The 24,540-nt window shown below is 39.9% G+C and overlaps 1 protein-coding gene across 1 annotated transcript in view; it reads left to right on the top strand.

The window, feature by feature from the left end:
• The window catches only part of ITGAE (integrin subunit alpha E), a 439,817-nt gene that overhangs the window by 94,350 nt on the left and 320,927 nt on the right, over positions 1-24,540 (top strand). The window contains exons 3-7 of the mRNA XM_069615209.1: positions 3,821-3,935; positions 6,320-6,438; positions 7,024-7,091; positions 12,935-13,052; positions 20,902-20,970. Coding sequence (XP_069471310.1) covers positions 3,821-3,935; positions 6,320-6,438; positions 7,024-7,091; positions 12,935-13,052; positions 20,902-20,970 — 489 coding nt within the window. The remainder of the gene's footprint in view (positions 1-3,820; positions 3,936-6,319; positions 6,439-7,023; positions 7,092-12,934; positions 13,053-20,901; positions 20,971-24,540) is intronic.

Genomic DNA, 24,540 nt, shown 5'->3' with positions numbered 1-24,540 from the left:
TCTTCACAAGAGTAGAAAGCAAGCCAGAAAACCAAAGGCCTGAGCTGTAACGGGCTCAAGTCTATTCTATTTCTGAGCTGTTTCCTAAGTCTCCTGTGGCTGGGCTGTAAACGTGTTGTTGTTGCTGCTGATATCTGTCTATTAATGTGTTTTTAAATGTGATTGATGTGGTATTAGTGCCATGATGACTCTTAGTGTGTTTGTTTCCCCTCTTTCCCGTTATTTTCATATTCTGTATTTTAATTGGGATGGATGCGTTTTAATGATGTGAAGATTTTAACTGTGCATTATGAACTGTATTCTGTTTTATACTTTTATAGCTAGAACTGTCAACTACAATTGAGTTTCATCATCATCATCATTGCACGAGAGCTTTGGAAATAATGGGACAATTTTCCTGGGGAACTCCCTGCACCCTTTTCCCTGGAAAAGAACTGAAACCTAAGAAATTAACTTTACATCTTTTTTTTATTAACAGGCTGGGCCTGCACTTAAAGAGGAGACCCAGAGAGAGAACTGGGTGGGGGTCAGAAACCAGCCACCCTGAGCCATAAGTCTAGTGCACATAACTTCCTAAGGCTATTTTCATGGTTCATGGTTTAGTTTTAGTGGTAGGACTATCACAGGATGGCATAGGTTTGGACAGAGGACAGAATTTATGTGAGAAATCCTAACGAGCGATTATTTGTTTTCTTTGTTGACAATAGGGAACCCCATTGTAGCGATAGGGATAGTTCAGGTTTTATTTTCTTTCATAAACACCCCTGAAACATGTCTTCTTGTCCTCCTACTATGTCTGACTTATCACACTACTAAGAGACCTACTCAAGAGCAATGTATCTGGGAGGATGGTCTGATTGAGGCAATTGAAATAGGATCATGGGAGATTCCCAGCTTATGGGACACACTGAAAAATGAATGTTCAATAGCTTATGCCAATCCAGCGAAAGCTTTGAATGTATAGAAACCATCTGCCAAAGCCTACCTCGGTCAGTCAGTCAATACTTTATTTTGGTAAGTTAATCATACCATGAATGTTACGTGGTATCATCACAGTACAATCGAAGTAAAACACACAGAAATCATTTATACAATACATAACATATCCACCAATTAAATTACACAAACTAAAAACAGAACTCTTCACCATTTGATTAGTGTATAAATGGTTAAACTTCATAACTCTAAAACATATCAAAGTCAAACTGTAATAACAAGAATATTCATTAATTTCCTGATAAAGTGCAAAAACAGTCCCTGAAATCGGATTCTTATTCCACCATAATTTACTGTTCAATATCATATTTCCAACCTATGTCTCTGTGGATTTGCAGGTGGCATGATTGCCTTTATTAGTCCCCCGCTCACAGTTACCTCCTGCCTAATAACGTGAATAAGAGCCCAGTTAGGAGTGGGAGAAGCCAGCCAAAGCAAGGACCGTAGTGCCGGGTGAGAATGCATAAAATGTAGCCCTCTTAGTCACCACTTAAATGTCTATTTTCTAATTTGACTGCGAATGAGGCAAAGAAATAGGAAATGCATCATTGTTTCTGGAACTTTCCGACAGAAGGGGCAAATGCTATTTAAACAAAATGATAATTCATCCCCTTTTGTGATGCATTAGGCAGAAGTAAATTCAGGAGGCACAAAATGTATGGCGTGATTTAGTAATTACACATCTGTACTTTAAATGAGGAGACCAAAGTAAGTAGGATTGTCAGTCCTTTATTGGGGTTATCAAATCATGGATGCTGCTCTTTGGCTTGCTAAATTCTGACCATTCCCTTGCTTTTTCAAGATTCAAGGTAATATGTCTCTTCATGTTCACGTTGCTTTCCTTATCCACGCTTAGATGATCATTGAATGACCCTGAGAATAAGAACAGAAACATACTCATGGAATGATATTTACCCTGCCACTTTTCCAGATCTCCTCTAAGATTACTGTAGTAAGTTTGGCACCATAACTCTGCGGGGTGCTTGACAATAACTGCACTGGTGCCAGATAGAAGCGGTCAGTAATATAGCCCAAACCCCATTCCATATGACAAGAGTCATTTGGAGTAGATTGAGGTACATTACAAATCTGCTTACAATTTTTTTTAATCTTCTCTAGGACCTCTCCATCGTTGAAACCCCAAACTTCTACCCTCTACAGTGCCATTGAGCGCGATCTTGCCTCATAGACGTGTAACATGTGATCTAACAGATGTGCACCAAAGTGGGATGCAAATTTGAAAAACCCACATATAGCCTGCCTCATCCTCCTCACCTGTTTATTAAGGTGTGCTATAAGGGGTAAACAACTGAGCAGATCCCATGCCTATGTAATCAAAAGCCTACTGTTGGAATCTATCGGCTCCCTATGATGAAGATCCTATGGGAATTCATAGGTTTTGTTGAAAAAAACATGATCGCAGATCGTAAGCATTTACTTTCAGGTCTAGGGAAGCCATGTGCTCACAGTAAATGTCAAGCAATTTCTGAAATGACTTTGGGATTCTTGCCAGTAATACACTGTCATCCACTTTGTAGTTTATGGCAATCGGGATAGCACTAACTTTCGGGGTGTCTGCCCCACAGTCGCAAAACATTGTCTATAATTGGTTTGTACAAAGATCAAATCGTTTTGGGGCCAGTAAACATCCCTGACTAACACCTTGCTCCACCTTGAAAGATTTAGTAAGTCTCCCTTCTGATCCCATACAGACCAAAGCACTTATTATTCGAATGCAGTCGAATTCAGATCTACTTAACGACAACAGAACAAGCAAAACATTGTGCGCGGCTGTCTTGTTATCATTTTCGCTTCATCCTTTTGCACTGTGTTGTGCATAGGGAAAGGGAAAGCCCATGAATGCTTTTGGTTGTGAGATAGTATCTTCCTTGTCATCCTTATTCACTTTATGCTTTTATGCCAATTTGTCTATAGGGGTTGCTTCAAAACGCTGATGCCTATATTATGGGCAATGTTTTTCACCAAATGCAGAGAGAATTCTTTATCCCTCTTGAGGCCAGCAGAGATGCCGGCTGGTTATGCAGCACATTCTGATCTCATGGACGTAAAGAATGCAATATATGCTGCTCTGATCCAACCTTCAACTGTATGGCCATGTTGGCTTTTTTTTTACAAGTCTTTTCCATATTTTTTGCTTCTCTCATTTAGATAACTGATTTTTTGTTTGATGGACAGGTGCTTTTATTATTTTTATATGAATTGTATTTAATTTGAAGCAAATTTGTGTTATGTGCCAATGCTTAATTTACCCTCTAATCACTTAGTATTCATTTCTAAATTTTTGTTCAAGTGTTCGCATAAAAGGTCATCTAGAGCCTAGTTTTAATGATTGTATTAATGTATTTATGTACCATTTTCTAATATGTTTTTTTCATTTCTATTATCAAATCTGATCTAAACTCTTATATGAAGGCCACACTTACTGTATCTTTTTCTGAGGTTGACAGATCGCTAATAAGTGATCAATAATTGTATACAGTATCCTTTTCAGCTTTAATAATTCACTGAAACCAGTTTCTCCTTCTACTTCCATCTCTCCTGCTATAATCACCTGCCCTGTAGGTTCTCTCTGCCTCTTTATCTCTCCCATCTTTGTTTCCAATCCTGGTTGCTTATTGTAGTTATTGCCCCTGAATTGGCAGTTTTGGACTGATATTGCCCAGAGATTTGGGTGCAGAGACAGTTTTTGCTAACATTGCAACTACTACAGGAGGGTTGAAACCTTCAAATCAAATATTATATTGAAGATATACCTGCTTAATTGTAAAATCGTGTTTTATTTTCTTCTTGTTTCATTTGTCAGCCTCAGTGGGAACACAGGCTTTCAATATCGACACGCAGAAGAAGTGGGGGTATGCAATGAAGAACACTCTCTTTGGACAGAAGGTTATTCTGCATAAAGAACGGGCACAAAACTGGTAAATTCTTTCAATGTTGACTACAACAGTGGTAAGAATGGCAAAGTAAGGGTGAGGAAAAAGGTTGGTGAATAGCCAATGACTGCATTCTGCTTTGGGAGAGGGAATGGGGTGCTGCATAATGATGAAGACTGCGACTGTGATGATGAAGAGCTTGAGTAAGGTTCATGAAGGTATAATTTGTTGATGATGGAAGGGTTGAGGAAGGAATACTATAAATATATTGATTGTGAAGGTTTGATGAAGGGAGGCGTGTGGCGAAGATGAAAGGGGAGCGATAAGTATGGTGAAGAGAGTGTCGATGAAGGATGAGATTAAGCGTATTGGAGGGTATAGGTGTATTGGAGATGATTAACTGGTAATGAGCAATTGATTAGAGGCAACAATGAAGCTGCAATGGTCGAAATTGGAACGAATAGGCTCAGAAGTGGAGTTGGGTATAGTAAGGAGACATAAGGAGAGGTGTGATGACGGAGGGGAATGATTAAGAGAAGCAGAAGTGTACACATGGTGGCAATCATGTGTGTTATTACAGGGTGGGGTGGACATGGTTAGTTCTAATAAGGCAACCTTAGTTGGTCACCTAGATGCTGACAGTGGGAGTGCCAGGTTCACCCTACAAGGTACTATCATTGCATAAGTCCTGGGTGATATGGTATTTATGAGGAAAGTGCAAGAAAGTAATACCATTTGGTGAGAGCCTAGTATGGGCGTGTCTGGGTGATAGGACCGTTGTGATGGTGAGGGTTTATTGGTTCACGTTTATGACAGAGAGGATGGGAAGGGTGAGGTAAACGGTGTGACAGTGATGGCGAGGAAAAGGTGAGAGTGAATCTTATGACATAAACGACCACCCACCTTTTACAATATGAACAGTCCTCCAACCCTTCATATAAACGTCCATCTTCTTCTACATTAGCAGCCGTCGCCTTCCATGGCATGAACAACCATCTACCTGTCAAGAAATGAACAGCTTTTCATCATATCACACAGATGCCATGAAGAGCCATCAATACTGATGACATGAACAGATAACCACCTTTCATGACATTAAGAGACCTATCCTTCCCATGACATGAACACGATCCACCCTTGTGACATGAACAGCCATCCACTTCCCATATCATGAATTGACATCACACTCCCATTATCTCAACATTCATCCAATTTCCAGGTCATCAATTTACCATTCTATAATCAGCATCCATCAACAAGAGATAAGCAGCCACACCCCCATCTTGTCGTAAGCAGATATCATCCTCTTATGCCATAAACCTTCATCCACTTCTTATGTAATGTAATGTAAGTAGTCTTGTATAGCACCCTTCTGCCTATATTGGGGGCCTGGTTGCACTTGGCTCTGTAAGAAAAGTAGGTGGTGGAGTCATTAGTGGAACAGTGGGAGAGCCAGTTGCGAAACCAGTGCTGTTGATGGGTGCAGGTCAGAAGTGCCCAGTTGCTATGTGCCAATCTGCTTTCAAAGGGTTTGGTAGAGAAACCTGAGACTATGTGGTCAACAGGGAGCCCACGCTCTGATAGACTACAGCACTTTGAGTCTGCTTAGCCGCTGATGTGGGGGGAGAGGGGGTATGATAGAGCTAAAGAGGGCAGCTTAGTCATGGTTCACTGAGTGTTGATGAGCCAATGGCTAGTGCTGTAGCGGCGGCCTCTGGGGCTATATGTGTTTATAGTGTAAGGTGGTAGGAGATCTTAGAGAGGAGTTGGCTAGTCAGGGGAAGGTAGGAGTTGGCCTTGCAAAGAAAAAATAACCTGCATCCCTGCACTCCCACCACTGGCCTCTTGCAGACGGGTCATTTCACTAACTCTCAATGCTACTGTCAATCTCGCTCTCCCTCTCTCTCCCTCTCTCTCTCTCTCTCTCTCTCGCTCTCTCTCTCTCTTGCTCCCTCTCTTGCTCCCTCTTGCAGATACTTTGCATTCCATGTGCTGGTAGATGTCGGGAACAGTCAATCTGGAATCTCCACTTAATGACCATAAGCTGCAGCTAATGGTTAAGGGAGGCAAGAACCTTTGGTTCAGAGAATGGGCTACTTGAAATTACATGAAGAACATTCACCCTCAGGGAACCAGCAGCCATACATCCTTCATGAAATTAGTACTCATCCATCTTTGAAGACATGTACAGCCACCCAACAGGCCTGATAATTACAGGCCTATACCTTGCCTGTCATGAATAGGCACTGACCTCTCATTCAGTACACCATCACCCACTTCTCATAACCTGACCTTCCGTGATATGATCGCCCTATACCCTCATGACATGAGCAGCCATGAAGCTGTCACAGCGAAAACAGTAAATTATCCACCTCACATGATATGAGATGTTATGCAAACAAAACAATAACTCTTTTTCATTGGCCTAGGATTCTGGTGATCTCACCTACTGTGGATATTCAGAGTCAGTTGTTTGGCGGGCTATACAGATGTGAGGTCATACCAAAGCAGACCACCTGCAAATGCGACCGATTTGATCATACCAGCGGTAGGTGTTGTCGTGTGGGAAGTATGTTGTTTGTTCAGTGGGCCACTAAGCTTCCACCATAAGTAGTTATGGACCAGCCAACAATGTGACAATGGGAAAATTGCCTTATGTCTATGCTGGCCTGAGACCGAAGACAATTCAGGTCCAGGTTGTTTCCTGTAGTTCCAATAGTTTGTACAGGATGACCAAACAAAAGTGTAGACATCATCATCTACTCAAATATCAATCCTTGAGTCATCAATACTTGTTATTCCACAGATGTGCTTGCTTGCATGGGATTGTTGCTAATAGACCCTTTGTCATCATGAAGAGCTCAGCAATGTATGTTTTTACCAAACAAAACTAAGAAAGATTTTGGAAAAGAGTGGACAAATTATAATCTCAATGACTGACAATAATTCTGTATCTTTTACATCCCTTTGAAATACAATACAGCCTGATGGTGCATGCCAATATGGATAAGGGCACCATTTAGAAAGTGTTGCTAGATAAAAGTTGACTTTTTTTGCATTTGCCCAGCTAGATTTCACCTTCAGTGTCTGCTTGACCACTTACTGTTTCTACTTTTTCTTCGAAAATTTACAGAACAGAATCTGAGAAAAGGACGTGCGTGGCCCGGTGCATCACTCACAAGAAACGCCGACACTTTTTTGGTAAGTGGCGCGTCACATTGCTCTAAAAAGTAATGGCACAAACACATCTTCACGTAACACTCAATGTACCACTTTTTTGACCAACACATGCCAAAAAAAAACTGTAAATGGTGGTATTCAATGCGAATCATTTATTGTCCTCCAATAATTTAATTAAATATTTACTATGGTACTAGTAAATTAAGTTTATCTTCTGTGAACAAATCATCACATGTTTCTCACGTCCTGCACTTTATCAAGGCTAACAGTTTAATGAGCACACATTGTATATCACACCCACGAGTGCCTAAAAATGTATGAGGTGAAAGCAAATGTACAAGTAAGGACGGAAAATGTTGAGAGAATTAAAAAAGAACGGAAGTAGTCTTCCATATGTGTGTTGATTAAACTCTTAGACATGCCAAAGCACAAGATGTGCAAAACGCGTGCCAGCTAGGTCACAGAAAGTAAACTCTACTTACTAATACCAAAACAAAAAGTTAATGACATTGTTGGAACACAAGACGTGATTCAGAATGGATATCCCCATTCAAAGGGTTTTATGTTTGTCATGCTAAGGTAAAAATGACTGTATAGTACGTGGCACGTTCCTTTACCTAGAATTCGCAAAATGTTAGACTAGATTTCCAGGGTATGCTGGAGACCTTCTACTGCACATAAAACTGCTGCCACAGCACATCAACCCTTAGCAATGGCAACAATTATTTAGGAGCAGCTAAAAAATGGCCATAGTCTCTTTTGCTAACACCCTAGGTGTCAACTCTAAGAAAATGTCACACAGTGTTTACAATATCCTACTTGTGACATTAAAAGAAAACCATCACCAAATGTGCATATTTAGTTAAATGTCCTGTCTGCTGAAAATTCAAAGTTTCTACTATTTGATAAAACATCCTGATAAACAAAATACCACCTGACCAATGAGCACCTTGTCAAGAGCCTTTAAGGATGTTGGCATAGTGAGAACATATGTGTGTCTCTTGACCTATACACTTCTGGTGGGAGAGTGATCAACAGTATTTAGTATTTTGGTGCAATGTGAGTTTTTCTTACATTAGTCCAGACAATATAACATTAACATAACTGTGTACACCTTGAGTTACTAAATGTTGAATTGAAATTTGGTTTATGCAACCTTGTTTGGTACTGCTCAACCATTTGAGTGCTCCTCCTTGCTGGGGGCTGAGAGTGCTGTGACAAAAAAAGAATGTCTTGTGTGCAGGGGTCCCTGGAATGTGGGGTTGGGAGACCCACCAGACTGACTGCCCCTCTTACCACCACTTTAGAATGCATATATTACATGGACGCGGTAGCGTCCATGTAGTTATGGTTAAATTGGTGTTTCCGTAGGAAGAGCATTTTTTGGATGGCTTATAACTTCGCTCCCTCTGGACGAATCCTCACCAAACTTTGCCAAAAAAGTATTTTGCAGAGTGGGCCATATACATTTGTGATGTCATCTTTGATGTCCTGGGTGTTAGTGTTAGCAGTGCACGGTGGTGCGAGTTATGGTTGCTTATCTTACCATAACTGCCGAATTTCAGGGGTTTTTCGGTTTTACTTTGAACCATAACGTCCCTTTAACAAAGTTTTTTTACTGAATTTGATAGGTTTTTAGTAGCGCAACTCAACCATAACGTCCCTTTTAACAAAGTTTTTTCATTGAATATATATATATATATATATATATATATATATATATATATATATATATATATATATATAAAAATTATCCAGCTTCTAAGCATTTGACTGGGGATTGAACCCATATTCTACAGCATCATCCTGTTCCCAATAGCTATCCTTCCTGCTATTTTTATTCAAGGCAGAGTTAATATGATCAAATGCATCACAACAAATATCCTGCAGTTCGGCAGATGTGGGAGGTGATGACAATCTGAACTCAGATCCACACCTCTGTAGATGTCACTCACAATGTCATGTTTAATCTCTTTGTTGGGCCCTGCTGTGATCTCATATTTGAGCTGATGGGCTAAGCATTGGAGTTTAGATTGGCATCATCTCCCACAGACGAAGGGTTTTGTTGCGTCGAGTTGGATAATATTAACTCTGCCTCATCTCACATTATTTCACTGAATTCTGAGGGTTTTGTTATGCTATATCTTATCCAGGGCCCACTGACCACTTTGCAAAGTATAAGATAGAAGACATGTCTTCCCTAAACGAGGAAATACCCTGATGTGACAGGCCTTGGCTTTTGGCCGTGGCCACTGTTCACATTTCACCAATTGGGCTAAAAGACCAGTCTTTGGCCATGACCCATATTCTCTTCACTAGTAAATAACCTGATTCCAAAGGCTGTGGCCTACAGCCATCCCCACTGACCCTTTTGCCACAATTTAACTTGGTCCACTGGCCATAGCCATCGGCCACCCTTTTTCCCCCTTCTTTCATTTTCAAGATAGTTCCATTCACCGATTTCCTGCTTTAAAATACCCGCAATCACCATGAATGCACCTTCTGTTGTCGCCCTGATTATTCCTGTGAACACAGTGTTTTCCTATTACTGCGGTAATGCATAAACGCTTGAAAATTAAAATGTTTTCTCTTTCCCCAATGCCTCTCTAAATGTGCACCCTCTGCCATTGTAGGTCCTCCCACTCCATTTCAATGTATATATGCCTCCTGAACCTCACCCATTGTCAACTATACCCCACTTTTTCCTGTGATGTTCTTTTTTTCTGACTGCATTGTTTGATGGCCCCGTCAGAATCCCAAGGGATTCCCGTGGTGAGACAAAAATGATCTACTCAAAACCGACTCTCCAGCCCTCCCCAAAGTGGCCACATGCAAATGTGGTCTTCTTTCCCTCTCCCACCCCAACTCTAATGTGTAACTACCCAAGAATGAATTGGCTTCTTTATATTTGTGAAAAAGCTCACTTCTGCCCTGCACCATGTGTGATATATAACATGTTTTGTGATTGGGGGAAACCCCTTATCTGTCAATTATTTTTAAACCACTTAATGGGCTTACACCAAACCATACAAAGAAATATCTTTCATATTGGTGCCCAACTTGCTTCTAATTTAGCAGAAATCCATACAGCGGTTATTGCTATGCTCGGGTCCCATGTTAACACCTTTTTCTCTATGGAAAAAGGAACGGCAGTAGGCCGAAACGACTTTTTTTCATTGCTTAATAACTTGTAAACGCTTTGGCACATTTTCCACTCATTTTCCAAATCAGTGGGTTGGAGGGCTGTGTCAGACCTATTTTCAGGAAAATGCCAGCCATATTCATTCTGTGAATTCTGTGAATTGAAATAAAATTTATTTTGGAAAGGTTCAGCAAGATTCGTCCACCAAGTCTAAAGATATTAGCAAAAGAATTTTGGGAAAAGGGCATGCACATTGGTTTTATATTTAGATTGGTCGGGAATTTGAATAAATGTTTTAATAGTTTTTGAAAAAGAATTTGGTTTTGGTTTGGTTGGCGATTGAATTAGATTGCGAGCTGGTTCTCAATTGAAAATAGGTTTTGGGCTGGGTAAGAAGAAATATTGTTCTTTTTGCTGGCTAAATAGTTTGAATTATGTTGGGTGAAAATGTACATTGAGTGTTTGCTTAGTTGATCATTTCTATTTGGGATGGTCACGGTGATCGGACACAAATGTCAAAAATTGCCCACAAAAAAGTCCATGCTCCTGTCCCATCCATAAAAGATTTAAGATTGTCATCAGTAAAATGGGCAAGAGCAATGGCACATGTAAACCTTACTGAGGAGTCTGCTTATTTCTAACTGTAGACAGATTCAGACTGCTTGCATTAGCCCCCATTCTCAGCACCTGTGATATAGGTGGGAGCCAGAGGAGAAAAAAGAGACTGGGGCTATTGCTGTACCTTTCAGAACACCAAAGCCATGGGTCAAACCCCGATATCTGCAAGCACCCGGTGCTTTTGATTTGTTTTGGAATATATTGAGACTAGGCTGAAGATTAGTGCACACTGATGGAGCATGCTCTGCAACGCAGATGTTGCCTAAGCATGCTGAGAATCATCTTTCTGGTCCTGGCTATCATATATCCTGGTTTCCGCCATATGAAAGCTGACTCAGGCCATGCACCAGCACCTTGAAATCAGGGGTTCAGACGTTGATGAGCCTCTCCCTTTCTCGCTTGTGTTGATGCATCTCTGGATTGCTGGCCAGGATACCTGCTGCGCCCGTGAGGATTACATTGGATCATGTTGAGAAGGATTTTACATCAGGTTTCTGAAAGGCGTCTTACTTTAGGGAAATCTCAGAGGCTTTGTTGGCTGCCAGCTGTCAGTCAATTTGGTCCCTAATCATGGTATCCGTCGATTACTGAGCTGAAGAAGATTTGAAAGACGAAAATACTGAATTTCAAAAAGCAAATGTCCACACATTCATATGTGGGAGGGCTATAGGGTAATACAAAATGTAAGGGGATTATGCGGGCCTGCAGGAGGTCTCCCCCTGCATATAATCGTGGAGAAATGTGCAGGAAAAAGAAATTCAGTATTTTAATATTCAAAATTCCTTTTTCTCTGTGATCAAATAGATCCCAACATCATGATAGGTTTAAGGCCTTAACCTGAAAAGACCATAGTTTCGCTCCTTTATTTTTTGGCATGATTTGTGCAAGTATGCAGTTAGTGATACTTTTAATGTGCTCTCAAATATTTTTTCAATGCATCATTTTGATATTTTGGGTTAGGTTAGTTGATAATTTGGATCAGGTGAAAGTTGTTTGACAAATAACGTATGGTTTGGAAATGTGTTAGCATATTAAGGTTTTGACATGCAAGGTTGTTTTGGTGACAGATTGATTGATACATTAGATTTGAACTAGTGGATCATTTAAATTAAGTTTTAGGCTGTTTCAGAGTTGTTATTCAGCACAGGGTTGGTTGAGAATTTAAAATACATTTTGGTTTGGTGACATAGTGAAAGGGTGGAGGTTATGTGTTGACTAAGGCTTCACCTTAAGAATACTTTTTTTTGATAAATGGAATGGATTTACAGTTTGAATGCGATCTTGCAAGGCTTGAGGATGAGGATTTAGTACTGGGATGCATATGTCCAGTTGAATTAATCTTTGAGATAACTGTACATTTGATTTTAGGGTGGAATTTTGGGGGTATATGGGCAGTTCCCATTTGCTCCATCCCATTTCTTAATGGGACCCGTCAAGTTATTTACAAAGTTTTTATTTAGTAACAGCCATAACATTAAAAGAACTACAATACATTGTCCAAAGTATTGTTAAAATATTGATATTGCTTAACTTAATTGAAAATGAAGTGTTACATGTTTTATGGTGTTTTATAAAGCATAAAGCACCATAGCATCATCGAGTTATATGTGTTTCAATTATTTGATTTTTAAATGTAGATTTGTATAATATGTGTTTCAATTATTGAATTTTAAAATGTACATTTTGTACCAATAATATATATACATCTAAGGCATGCACCCCTTTAGGTTAACACGTGTGTGTGTGTGTGTGTCTGCACATGTGTGCGCGTGTGTGTATGTGTGTGTATGTGTGTGTGTGTGTAATATTAGTCAAGCATAACAGGATTTGTTTGAAAGGAGGCAGATTTGATGTTTTTATTTGCCTATCAGATTTTTTATTGCTGTCCTGTCCTTAAAGAATACCATATATTTCTTCCTTTGTAAGAAGACTTGCAGTCTGAATTGTAAGAAATCTGTCAAACTAAATACGATATCCAATCATGAACAATACAATTTTAATTACAAACACTAAACATGTCAAGTTACTGTTATTAGACACAGATTTTTCACTTTAAATGTCTAACTCGTTTATTATTACCATGTTGTCAATTCTTGTTTTGAAGGCCTGCGTGCAGCATAAGAGCACTCCATTCAGAAGCATTACTGGGGAGTTGAACGGGCAGTGTTCCCTATTCACAGCAGGACTTCCTAATCGCAACTTCTTCAATCTTTCAAAGATCGGTATGAAAGAAAACACATATGAAGTCAACTTCTCTAGACCATCAGTTAGCTGGAGAACAATGTATCTATTGGCTTTTGATTATCCGGGATCCTGGTGATCCTGTTAGTCAGGCAGCATTCCAAGGGCATGGAAGTCTGAAAACGCAGTGCTTGATTTCTCCGTAAGCCCTTCAATTATCCCAAAGATGATCTGGTGGTATTCCAAACATTTAAAATTGAAATCACTATTTTTTATCTAATATCTCACATTTGGTATATAAGCTTAGCAGGTTGAGCACTACTCCTGCATTCTGTATGTGAGCTGCAAGTCGCAGGTTCAAATCCCAGCAGGCCCAACTCAGTCTTTCATCCTTCTGAGGTCAATAAATGAGTACCGACTTTGATTGGGTGATAATAATTGTATGCCAATGTTCTATGTACAGTGCTTTGGTAAAAATAACAAATCTTTATTGTATAATGAAAGATAGAAGTTGCATTTTTATCCCTCAAGGTTGTATTTCAAGTTAAATATAAATGCACAGATACATTCAGTTATTTACTGTGGAATTTGTCAATTAGACATTGGAAAACGGCTAGGCAGACACAAGATTGGTGTCCAATAACAGCAACAATAGAGAGGGCAAAGGAACACCTTCACTGTAGTGTTGCAGAAAGTTAATGTGACCATCATATGGGAAGAGGACCCCACTGATCTCATTAATATGGTCTTTCTCCACCAAGAATGACTGATAGATCATCAACACATTGATTGGTTCCATGTTGCTCATAAGACCCATGAGTTCAGAACTGCTGGACGGGATTAATTTGATGTATCTCTGCATTTATTTTCAAAGTGAAATACAAGAAAAAACTCCTTTCAAACAATAATTATGGCATAATTGTCATTTGTATATACCATTTGACATTTAGTGCAAGGCAGGCACAAAAGCTATCTTTTAATATATGCATTAAACTGTGGTAGTTTTTTTTTCATGCGTTTTCCTGCAGCATATGATGCCTTTCAGACAGTGGGATTTCGGAAGCGCTATAAGAGTACTCTTTCAATTCAACCTATATGGAATATATTTGTATAATTCTCCTTATGTCATTGTAATCTATAGTGAATCCCTAAATAAACTGAATTATAATTGTGACATTCCTTGAACTATCATCAGAGAATAAGCCACATTACAATTAACTATGTATTTCGCCAAGCAATGTGAAAAATCATATATTTATGAAGACAATCTATAGAGCTCTTCTTGGCTCTATTATGAAATGGGACAATTCAGCAGGATCATTTTTATGCAGAAATTATTCTTTCTCCAATTCTGAACAAGTGTTGTGTGACCCTTTCCATTTGTCGCTTAACTATTAGATATTGAACTCTATATTTACAGGACTGCCCTCTTCATTGTTTATTCTTATGGATATCAGGCTAATCCAACGCATGTGAATAGGACCTTTCCCCAGAACTATGTCATGTTCAACATGACGTAGCCCAGCATGCTAAACTCAGGGTCACTGTAAAATATTGGTTACATCATGGCACCGTGCTATGCACCACACTTAGAAGGTATTCCACATCTCGATCTTGAATATTAACCCTCTGCGTCATTTATCTCTTTTTATCAAATGTCAATTAATATTGGTGATATAATATACCTGTTATTCTGAGGGACCCTGTTCTTGGGTGCTAGAAATACTGGTTTGGCTAGGCCATGAGACCCGGCTGTATGGAGAAAGGGTTGAGCGACTCATATTCTTGTCTTCTCTCCATACGAACGGCAGGTGGAAATCCCTCCACTGAGCAGATGAGTTTGTGCAGTGCTTATCCCCAGTAGGGGTCCACTGTGGCTACCCCCCCGTTAGCCAAAAGTCAACAGTTGCCCTCTGCAAAAAATACCCAGATTACAGCATACACAGGCTCATTACATTCTTAGTGGTTTTGGACATGTTCCCTAATACCATTTGGTATAGCTGCTAATGGGGCCTGTGTAACAAGATGGATTTACATGGGGCATCTGCAGCCCAGCCTCCTTGTTATCTGCTGGCTGTATTGGCAGATACTGTCTAGACAATCCCAACCACACAGCAATATCTGTACCTACCAGAGAGAGGTTAGGACCATCCATTTACATTATGTGGCCCTCTAGTCCTTCCTGCCAGTGCTTCAACTCCATTACTTATGGCAGGATACAAATATAGTTTTGTATCCTGCCATAAATACATTACGTCACACATATATTGTATACAAAAAAATATAATACATACAAATTAAATGGGAAACACATGCCTCTGAAAATTAATCATGTTTTCAGGGATCAAACCCATCACATCTATTCAGTTTAAACCAATGTTTGTACATGTTTAAGATGAAGAGGTAAAACCTTACTTAGTCAAATACATCTGGGTACCCACATTACATGTCCTAACATTCAAAAGTGGTTGCAAGTCACCATGTTTGAAAATATATTTATTTATTTTGGTATGGTTTAAATCAAACCTTTCACAAGGTAATAACCATAAATTTACATCATTCCTACAATTATGATTACAGAGATAAATATAATATAATATAATATAATATAATATAATATAATATAATATAATATATATGTCTGTCTTGGTTTGATTAATCTATGTATAAAGTAGCACTGCCCTCTTAGACAAAGACCATTTTCTGGAGAAAAAGGTTTGCATTTGAGCTAATTGGCATACCCACAATGCCTTGCTGTTGTGGCTCAGAACTGGAGGTGCACGTCCAACGATGGCTACTAGGTGGCGGTGCGTAATATGTGACTTGGCTCAAAATGGACTTTCCTATTTTATATATAAAACAAATCAATACTTACAAATCCCTTAGTAAAACAATAAAATCATTGATCTTCTAATAGCCACATCAAATCCTTATCTATTAGTTTATTCCAAGAGAGTACACATATACTTAGTAAATGTTACTACCATAATCATTAGTGACATTTGCTTTCCAGACACAATTCTGTCCGAAAGCATTTCTGTAGAAAAGAATTCAGAATTATTGACAAATCATCTAAGAAATTCTATTCACTTTAATGCCAGGCATGGACAATAGATGATAAGATGTTTGGCTGTTTCAATCTCCATCTCACTCTCACAGAGGCAACATGTTTGGGTGTTTGACACATGGGTCCCATTCTTTCCATTGTGCAGATTAAACTTTAACCTGATGTAGGTGGCTCTATATTTAGGGCAGGGATATTTTTGAAATACTTCAGTAGAGTTCCTAATTTTTCAGGAAATCATATGTATTCTTATTTGGTTGCATATTTCTTGATCCCAAGTTACATTTGTTGACCAATGGTAGTCTCAAAGTGTCCTCTTCAATATAGACTTGTTGTACACAATCTTGGACCTATCCAAATTCAATTTCAGAATGTATGATTCACATTGTCGCATGAAATTGGTTAATACAGGAACTTTGCCACCTTTGTAAATGGTACAACGATCATAATAAAGAGAGCCAATGAGGAGCTGGAATTATCTTGAAATAAAGTTGAAGTTTTCCCATTATATTAAGGCTTTCCAAGCGATTATTCCAGGTTCAGAACGTATTACTGCCAATGATGCTGCCATTGTAAATAGAGAAAATTTCCACACCATGTAAAATATGCAGGGTAACCGTCACCTTTTGAAAGTGAATTAATGGGCTCATGGAGAATCTATCAAATTTTACAAAAATGTGTTGTATTTGACTAATAAATGGAGACAATTTCCTTTCCACCATAGCAGCAGTCTGTTTTTCTCTATAACGGTTATATGTATAAAACTCTAAATAAAGCAACTCATGTACTACTTAAATATTGGCATTATATAATTACCAATTAAAACTTCTGTATTTTTTTATTACATGTTCAATTTATAATCTTTCATTTATATGTGTTAATAATCAAATTATTATTTGCAACCTATTGTTCCACGGGTTTCCCACCCCTTTGTAGGCCTATTGGAGCCTTGTCCAATAGGATATTGTCGGCCCATGCCAACCATTGCCCTTGCCCTTTTAAATGTCCCAATTTTGGGAAATGGACAGTATCAAAAAAAGTTAGAGTCAGAATACAACCCTGCCTAAGGCCAGCAACATTTTTGAATTTCCCTGACCCATGTCCTCCTTTATTCAACCTGACCTGGCGATGGGTATCTTCATGTAGTACCATAATTATTTTCAATAAGCCTTCAGGAATACCCCACATGGCCAATTTTATCCACATGGACTTTCTATCTACCCAGTCAAAGTCTAAAATCAAATCTAAGCTTGTAGAATAAACAGCTGAATTTAACTACAATGCCTGCATCTGACATACGTTCTAAATAAAACCAGGGAGGGACGAGGGACGAGGATACATTCCTTGAACCAACTGTTCAAAAATAAAGTGAGGAAGTGGGACTCGATAAATAATTATTTGCATCTGTCCACCCTTAAGAATTATAAGTACACAGTAAATGTGACTCACACTTACTTCCAACCCCAAAGATATTTGAGGCAAGGCCTGTGCCCAGCAATGCACTCCTTCTATTTGAAATTACGTATAAATCAATTACCGTTGCTTATATTTTCTGGAGCCAGGCATAAAATCCCAGAAGCGGATAGCATATGTCGTATATGTAACGTCCTCACCCAGTGTAAAATATTAGGAATTGTATATATGACTGCTCTGGGGGACTTCGTACATGGTTATGACAGATAAAAGAGGAGGATTTCTGGAACTATTGTTTAAATGCAGAATCCAAAAGAAATAAACTTGCCTTGTTTCATGTATGGTGGCCAAAAGTCTTGCTGATGTCAGTGGTGAAAAGTCAACTAACGAAACTTAGGACGAGGGTCAGGACTTTATGCCCTGAATGGTACACATTCAGCTATTAAGCTCTATTGTCTACTTACGTTTGAATTGTTCTGGTGTGATACCGCGTTCATATAAATATATTGTTGTAAATGTTCTATGAACTATATACAAATAAATAAAATAAAATAAATTAATAAGACCATTAAGAGAAGTAGTTAATGCTCTTTCTAACTCCTTTTTGGCCACTGCTCAAGCTTCCTGATCTTCGAGAAGAGGGCTGATAACTTGAATTTTACATTTGAAAGTGCAGTTGGTTGATTATTGTTTGGGTTATCTCTCCCAGCCTTTTAGTAAATTGGGACAATTGTTAAAATATATTCCAAGACCTGTGACAGATCATGGTAGAAATAAAGGATCAAGAACATTTTAGCCCGGGTGTTAGTTTTCTTTTTCAAAACTATATTAAAGAGCCGATTCAAGCCCAGCGCACAAGATCCTTTAAATTGGGCTATCTTATATTTTATATCATCAATGGTTATCTTTTAGTCTCATTTCTTGAGATGGTACCAATCGATTCCCAAAAGATTACCATTAACAGTCGTACTGGCATACAATTTTGCCCTCCACACTTCGGCTGAGATTGGATTGGCTGACAAATGTCTGGTGGTTAAAGGATCGTCATTAATTTACCTGCAGAAATTAATTGAGTTGTTCTCCTTTAGGACAGTGAAGACAGCTTGGCTTTCAGTTATTAACTTATTTTGTCACTTCAGCCAATTTTTGTAATACATGTTTAAATTTCTTTTCACATGCAGGAATTACCAAGCTCTTCTGCCGATCAAGGCACTGTGATAATTAGCTCATTTCCTGTTTCTTACTTAGACTCTGCACATCAAATTTAGACTTCTGTTTGGAGTCTGAGTGCATTCATTTACATTTTTTGTAGATCTTACAATCTGGATAATTTTTCTGCCAGATCTGAGTATCTGAAAAAATATAATGGATTTAAAATATTTATTGTTTCTCTTGTACTAAAGGCACCCAATCTATTTCATTATTGATTTCTAAACTAGTTCAACGTTCTTTCGTGCCCATGCAGGTTGAATTCCAATAGAAATATTTCAATAAGTATACATTTGCGAACTATTCAATGGAAATAACATTTTCAGAGTTAATTTAAAATGGTCACTTACATTGGTAGGAATTATCTCAAATATGCAAACACGTCAAACGCTGATTCTGCAACAAAAAAGAAATCATTTGTGGATTTTGCTCTGCCTCTACTCCAGGCATGTGCACAGTCTTTGTTTCTCTTCACATTTCCATCTCAAGTACAAAACCATCATATTGATAGACACTCTGCCCATCCTTCACCCCTCTTATCTATCCTAGCCAACCAAAGATTGTGAGCATTTGAAAAGTCCCCTAACCTGTACTCTACAAGAGGGATTTGCAAACAATTACAATTAAAATCCAGAGCAATCACAACATCTGCAGAAGAAGGTTTTGCAAACCATTTAACTAACATTTTAGAAATGCCATGGCATGTATCAATAATATAGCTGTTTGGGTAGCAGGTTGTTCTAAAGGTTCGTAATAAGAAATTCTGCCAGGCCATTCTCCGTGGGCTACTCACACTTCACTCCCATCAATGCATTAGAAGTACCCTCATAAAGTGAAATTTGAGTCCCTAATGAATTGTTAATCTATATATATAAAAGTGAAAATGTGTTTGTTTGCTGCGGGATTTGCGGCGAAGCATTGTTCCTTATACAATTCCACATTGTTTTAGCAATCTGCACCAAATTGTGCATAGTTGCCTGTTAGGACCCTCCGGGCATTACTGGCTACATGACATTTGGACACTCCACCCAGTTCCCCGGATTTCAGCACAAGTCCAAATTTTGTTGTGGGTTTGTGGCTTGGTGCAGCATTGTTCCTTATACAATTCCACATTGTTTCACCAATCTGCACCAAATTGTGCATAGTTACGTGTTAGGACCCTCTGGACATTACTAGCTACATGACATTTGGACACACCTCTCCTTTCCCAAGACCTCAGCATCTTCACACATGAGACGGTTGCCTGAAATCAGCGAAACATCAATGTTAAGGTATTTCTAACAAATAGTACCTGTAGGAAAAGAAAATCCTGGTCAACGCCAGGTATATCAGCTAGTCATGCATAAAAATACCCCCAACAGACTGGCCCTAGGGCCTTTTTTAGCTTATTTTAATAGCTGTGTGAAACCATCAATCGCGGATGTTCCAGCAGCCACAACCCTTACAGTAATATAATATCATATTCATTTGAATTATCCAATTTAAAACAGACAAGATTGATAGAGGTGTCCTGTTAAACTGTCTGTTGTGATCCCTGTGGGCATTGACGAGCCCCAGGCAACTACGACCAATCATTCTGGGAGATACCTTCATTGGATTTAATGGAAGGTTGCTCTTACTTTTACCGGTCATTGAATCAGAGAAATATATCACCAGATCTTTGCATGATTGAAGGTTACCATTTAGGACTGGACATTGATGTCTAATCCAGAATGATGATAAATTAGCATACCCCAGTTTAAAAAATGTAAAATATATTAATCAACTACCCCAGTTTAAAAAAATGTAGAATATGTTAATATACTGTTAAACTGTTAAGGTGTCACTAGTGTGCTAGTGCAGGGAATAAGAAATACAAAAAGGAAGTGGCTTTCCTTTATTCAAAGCAGTTCAGGAACATCAAGTGCAGCTAGTAGGAGGTTGAGTTGTATTTTCCTTTACGCTGATTTCATCATGCCTTGTCATAACCCTACCAGGGAGAACTGCAACCAACTGGCATGGAAAAATGTGGCAAAAACATAACATCCTTTGTTTTGTTACTCTCTTCTCATTTCCCTTTTGCCATCTTGTACGCTGTTCATTTTTAAATTGATTTTAGTTTAAGTGTTTTACTTTATACAATCTTTAAAAAATAAAGATAAACATATCTTTAAGAAATGCTTGATGTGAAAATGGAAGCTGAAATGTTCCCATTTGTTTTCTAGTTGAAAAAGGCCTGGCCAATAGAAACATGAACAACAACAATGGCAATCGGGATACGGATGGAAGCAGAGGTGAGTTGCTCAATGTCAGTAATGTTTGAGAATTGCTACAAATGGTGCTGAAACGGCCAAATGTAGCACTATCAGCTGACATGGTCCTAAAGGAACATGCAGTACAGTTCTGCTTAGTTTATTGTGGATATAGTCCTAAAAACACCTTAGCAATCAAAACAATGTTGTATTCCTAAATGCACAAACTACATCATCACTTTCAAATACAGATTAAATACTGGCATTATTACATATTATAAAAGAGTTGAAAACACCACATAGACAGACAGACAGACGTGGAGTAAACAGTAGCTTACCAATAACACCAGCAGGTAGACTCGTTTGAGATCAAAATTGACAATGGGCCTCATTACGAGTTTGGCGGTCTGGAAATAAGGGTGCCGGTAGCAACGTACCAGCACCCTTTCCGGACCGCCAAACTAAGAGTTTGCTGGTAGGGGCACGGAACTGCTTGCAGGCCTGACCTGCTGGGAGTTCAGGCCGCTACCAGCAGTGTTTTCACTGAAGCACCGTTAGCAACTGTGCCATTCCTTTGGAGTCCTATGGGACTCCACAGGAATGGGGATTTACTGTTTACGCCGCCTGCCATAATATCCCGGTGGCACCAGGAAGTCAGGCAGCAGAAACAGTGTTACGGGTTTGCGGTTAACCCGTCGCCTAGCGGCGGGTTTTACTGGCAAACCCGTAATTAGGCCCATAATGAGCACATTTTTCAGTTTAAAACCACATTTAGGTAGGTTCCAAGAAACCTGCTTCAATAGCCCTGGAGGCCTAGAAACGTAAAAATGTCTTTCCTTATCTTAATCCTTCATTGAATATTTCTCACCGTATATTACCACTATTGCTAGCTGGCTGGTTGGATACAGAGTTGAGCTGCTGGCATTCTGATTAAAGGGCAACGTCACTGCAGGTTTTCCTTAATGTCATTTTCATGGTCCAATGGAATTGTAAACCCTACATAGAATGGTGGGGATTCTTGACTATAAAAATACATTTTAAAGCAAAGTACTTGTATGGACCATTCACGGGATCTGCAAACATAGGCCAATGAATACCAAGGGATCCAGATGTGATCCATACACATGTCCTAACAGTTGAACATTGTACAGAGAATGTTCACTGGTTCTTACAGAGGATATGTTTCAGGAGCTGTGGATGCTACAAGCAGACTCACCGGGTGACACGCGAGGAGCAAAGGTAGGGTATACAGTCTCCTGAGCAAGCAGCACTCGCCTCATCAAACTGGAGGCATAGTGTCCCCAATGGCCGAAACCACCTTCAGGATCCTTCTAGAGCTGCACTTCACATTTATGGCCTCAGTGTGCTGTTAGTTGGAATGCCTTTGGAAGACAGAAGTCCAGAGTGTTGGAGGTCATGGAGTATGAATAGAATGCGTGGGTGCATTTGCCCAAAAGGGTTTAGCAGGGCCGGCCAGGCTGCGGTAGAGAAGCAACCCATGTGGGCAGGCATGTGGATGGGTGCTGAGACGAGTAGGGGTGGCATCATGGCTAGAGACTCGCTATGTGTTCAGCGTGCCCATATTTTATGTAGGTCTGCGCTGCATTCTCTGTTAGAGGTGTTGAGGCATAGTCTGGTGTAAGTAAGCGGAGAATTATGTGAACAGCACGACCACATTTTGCTATAGTCCTTGCTGTATACTAATGTGTGGATAGCCATGCCTGTGGCCAGTGGAGTGTTGTATTATAAATACCTTGCTGCCATTGATGGCTCTTTGTTGTTAGGGCACCTGCTGAGGTACTTGGCTTCTTCTGTTGGTTCTTGCAGGTGTGATAAAAACAGTTAGCAGCAGCAACAGTCTATGCTCCAATTATTTGTCATAGGAGGCTCACAGGTTGTGCTTCCAGATTCTTTTATGCGTGTCAGGTGGCGAGTCTACCCAGATATCGAATGCATAATGATAATTTTAAGGAGGCACGTTTATCAAAGGGCTGCCCATCCTATGGTTCATTTTTGCAGAATGTCTGCCCACCCCCCATTAATCCAGAGTGATGCTGGCCTGGTGCTTGATTTCCCCGCTGTAGGGTTGCACAGGAGGCCCCCACCTGGTCTGCTGGGTCAGGATATGGTCATGGCAGCCCGACTTCTCATGAATTCTCGCAGTGCATCCCAAACTGTACGATTGCGATGGTGGTGGTGGTTCTATCACTCCACTGTGTTTCTACCACTATTGTGCAGATTTGCCTGTTTTCTGTACATGCCAGATGCAGTCATTTATCAATCTTGAGACATTACTTATATGAGTGCTGTGGTTCAACTAGTGGTGCTTGAGGAGAAACAGGGTCATGATAGGTGTATGATAGTGTGTGTGTGTGTGTGTGTGTGTGTGGTCCGGGCCGCCGCAAACTCAGTTGGCACCGTCAGCTGTTTGGAGGTCGGTGACGCCACAAAAGCAGTCAGCACTGTCTGGGAGACTGTTCATATACCTTTTGAGGTTTCCGGGGGTTTCCATGATAATGCAGTAAATAGACATGTTTTTATGTTTTTTTTAAGGAGAGGTAGTTTGTGGTGGGGCAGTTGTGCAGAGAAAGAGTGTTCCAGATGGTGGGTTCTAGGATAGAGAAAGCCGAGCTGCCAAATCTGGTTGAGTGGTGCGGTGGAATAGCCAGGAGGAAATCTGAGCCCCATCGGAGGTTTCTGGGGGACTGGTAGCGGATGATTTTGTTCTGAAGGAACTTGGGTCCTGTATCATGTACGGCTCTGTGTGTGGTATGCATTTGGCTTTGAAGGTTGCTCTTAGGCTAACTCGGAGTCAGTGCAAAATTCTGAGTGCGGGGGTCATTTGTTCTGTGGGCAAGAGGGCAAGGAGCAGTCTCTCTGCTGTGTTTTGGATACATTGGAGTTTTCTGAGCTGGCGTGCATGGATGCCTAGATGAGGGAGTTGGTGTAGGCCAGGTGGGAGATAAAAATAATGGTCAGTATGGGGGAGACTCTTTGAGGGTAAGAGAGGTAAGAAAAGATTAATTTCAGGATGCGTAGGTGGAAGTTGCAGTTTCTGTAAACAGAGATGGTGTGCTTGGAGAGGGATAGTTTTGTGTCCATGGTGCATCCAAGATTTTGGGCGCAGGTGGGGCTCCAAGGGCAGCCGGCCACAGTAAAGGTTGAGGGATCAGAGCAGTTTTACCGCATATTAGGATCTCTGATTTGTCTGTGGTGAGGATTAGGTGGTTGTTAGCCATCCATTGGTCGATGTCTGAAAAACAAGAGGCGAGGTTGGGAGGTGAGGAGGCTTGGATCTTGGGGAGTTTGAAAATGATCTGTGTATCATCTGTGTAGTTGTAGCAGGTAATGTTGTGTGAGTGGATGAGAGCTGACAGTGGATTTAGGCAGAGGTTGAAAAGGAGTGGTGAGAGGGAGGCTCCTTGCAGCACCTCTTTTGTGACTGGGTGGGGGGGTGGAGGAGAAAGGTAAAGGAGAACAATGTGTGAGCAATTGGAAATAAAGGAGGTGATCCAATTAAGGGCAGAGTCTTTGATGCCTAGGGTGATGAGCCTGTTCCTGAGCATTGTGTGGTTGACTGTATCAAAGGCCATGGAAAGATCCAGAAGGATG

Source organism: Ambystoma mexicanum, chromosome 9, assembly GCF_040938575.1.
Source record: "Ambystoma mexicanum isolate Mex_15411 chromosome 9, UKY_AmexF1_1, whole genome shotgun sequence".
NCBI classification, from domain to species: Eukaryota; Metazoa; Chordata; class Amphibia; order Caudata; family Ambystomatidae; genus Ambystoma; species Ambystoma mexicanum.
This window is presented reverse-complemented; position numbering and strand designations above follow the sequence as displayed.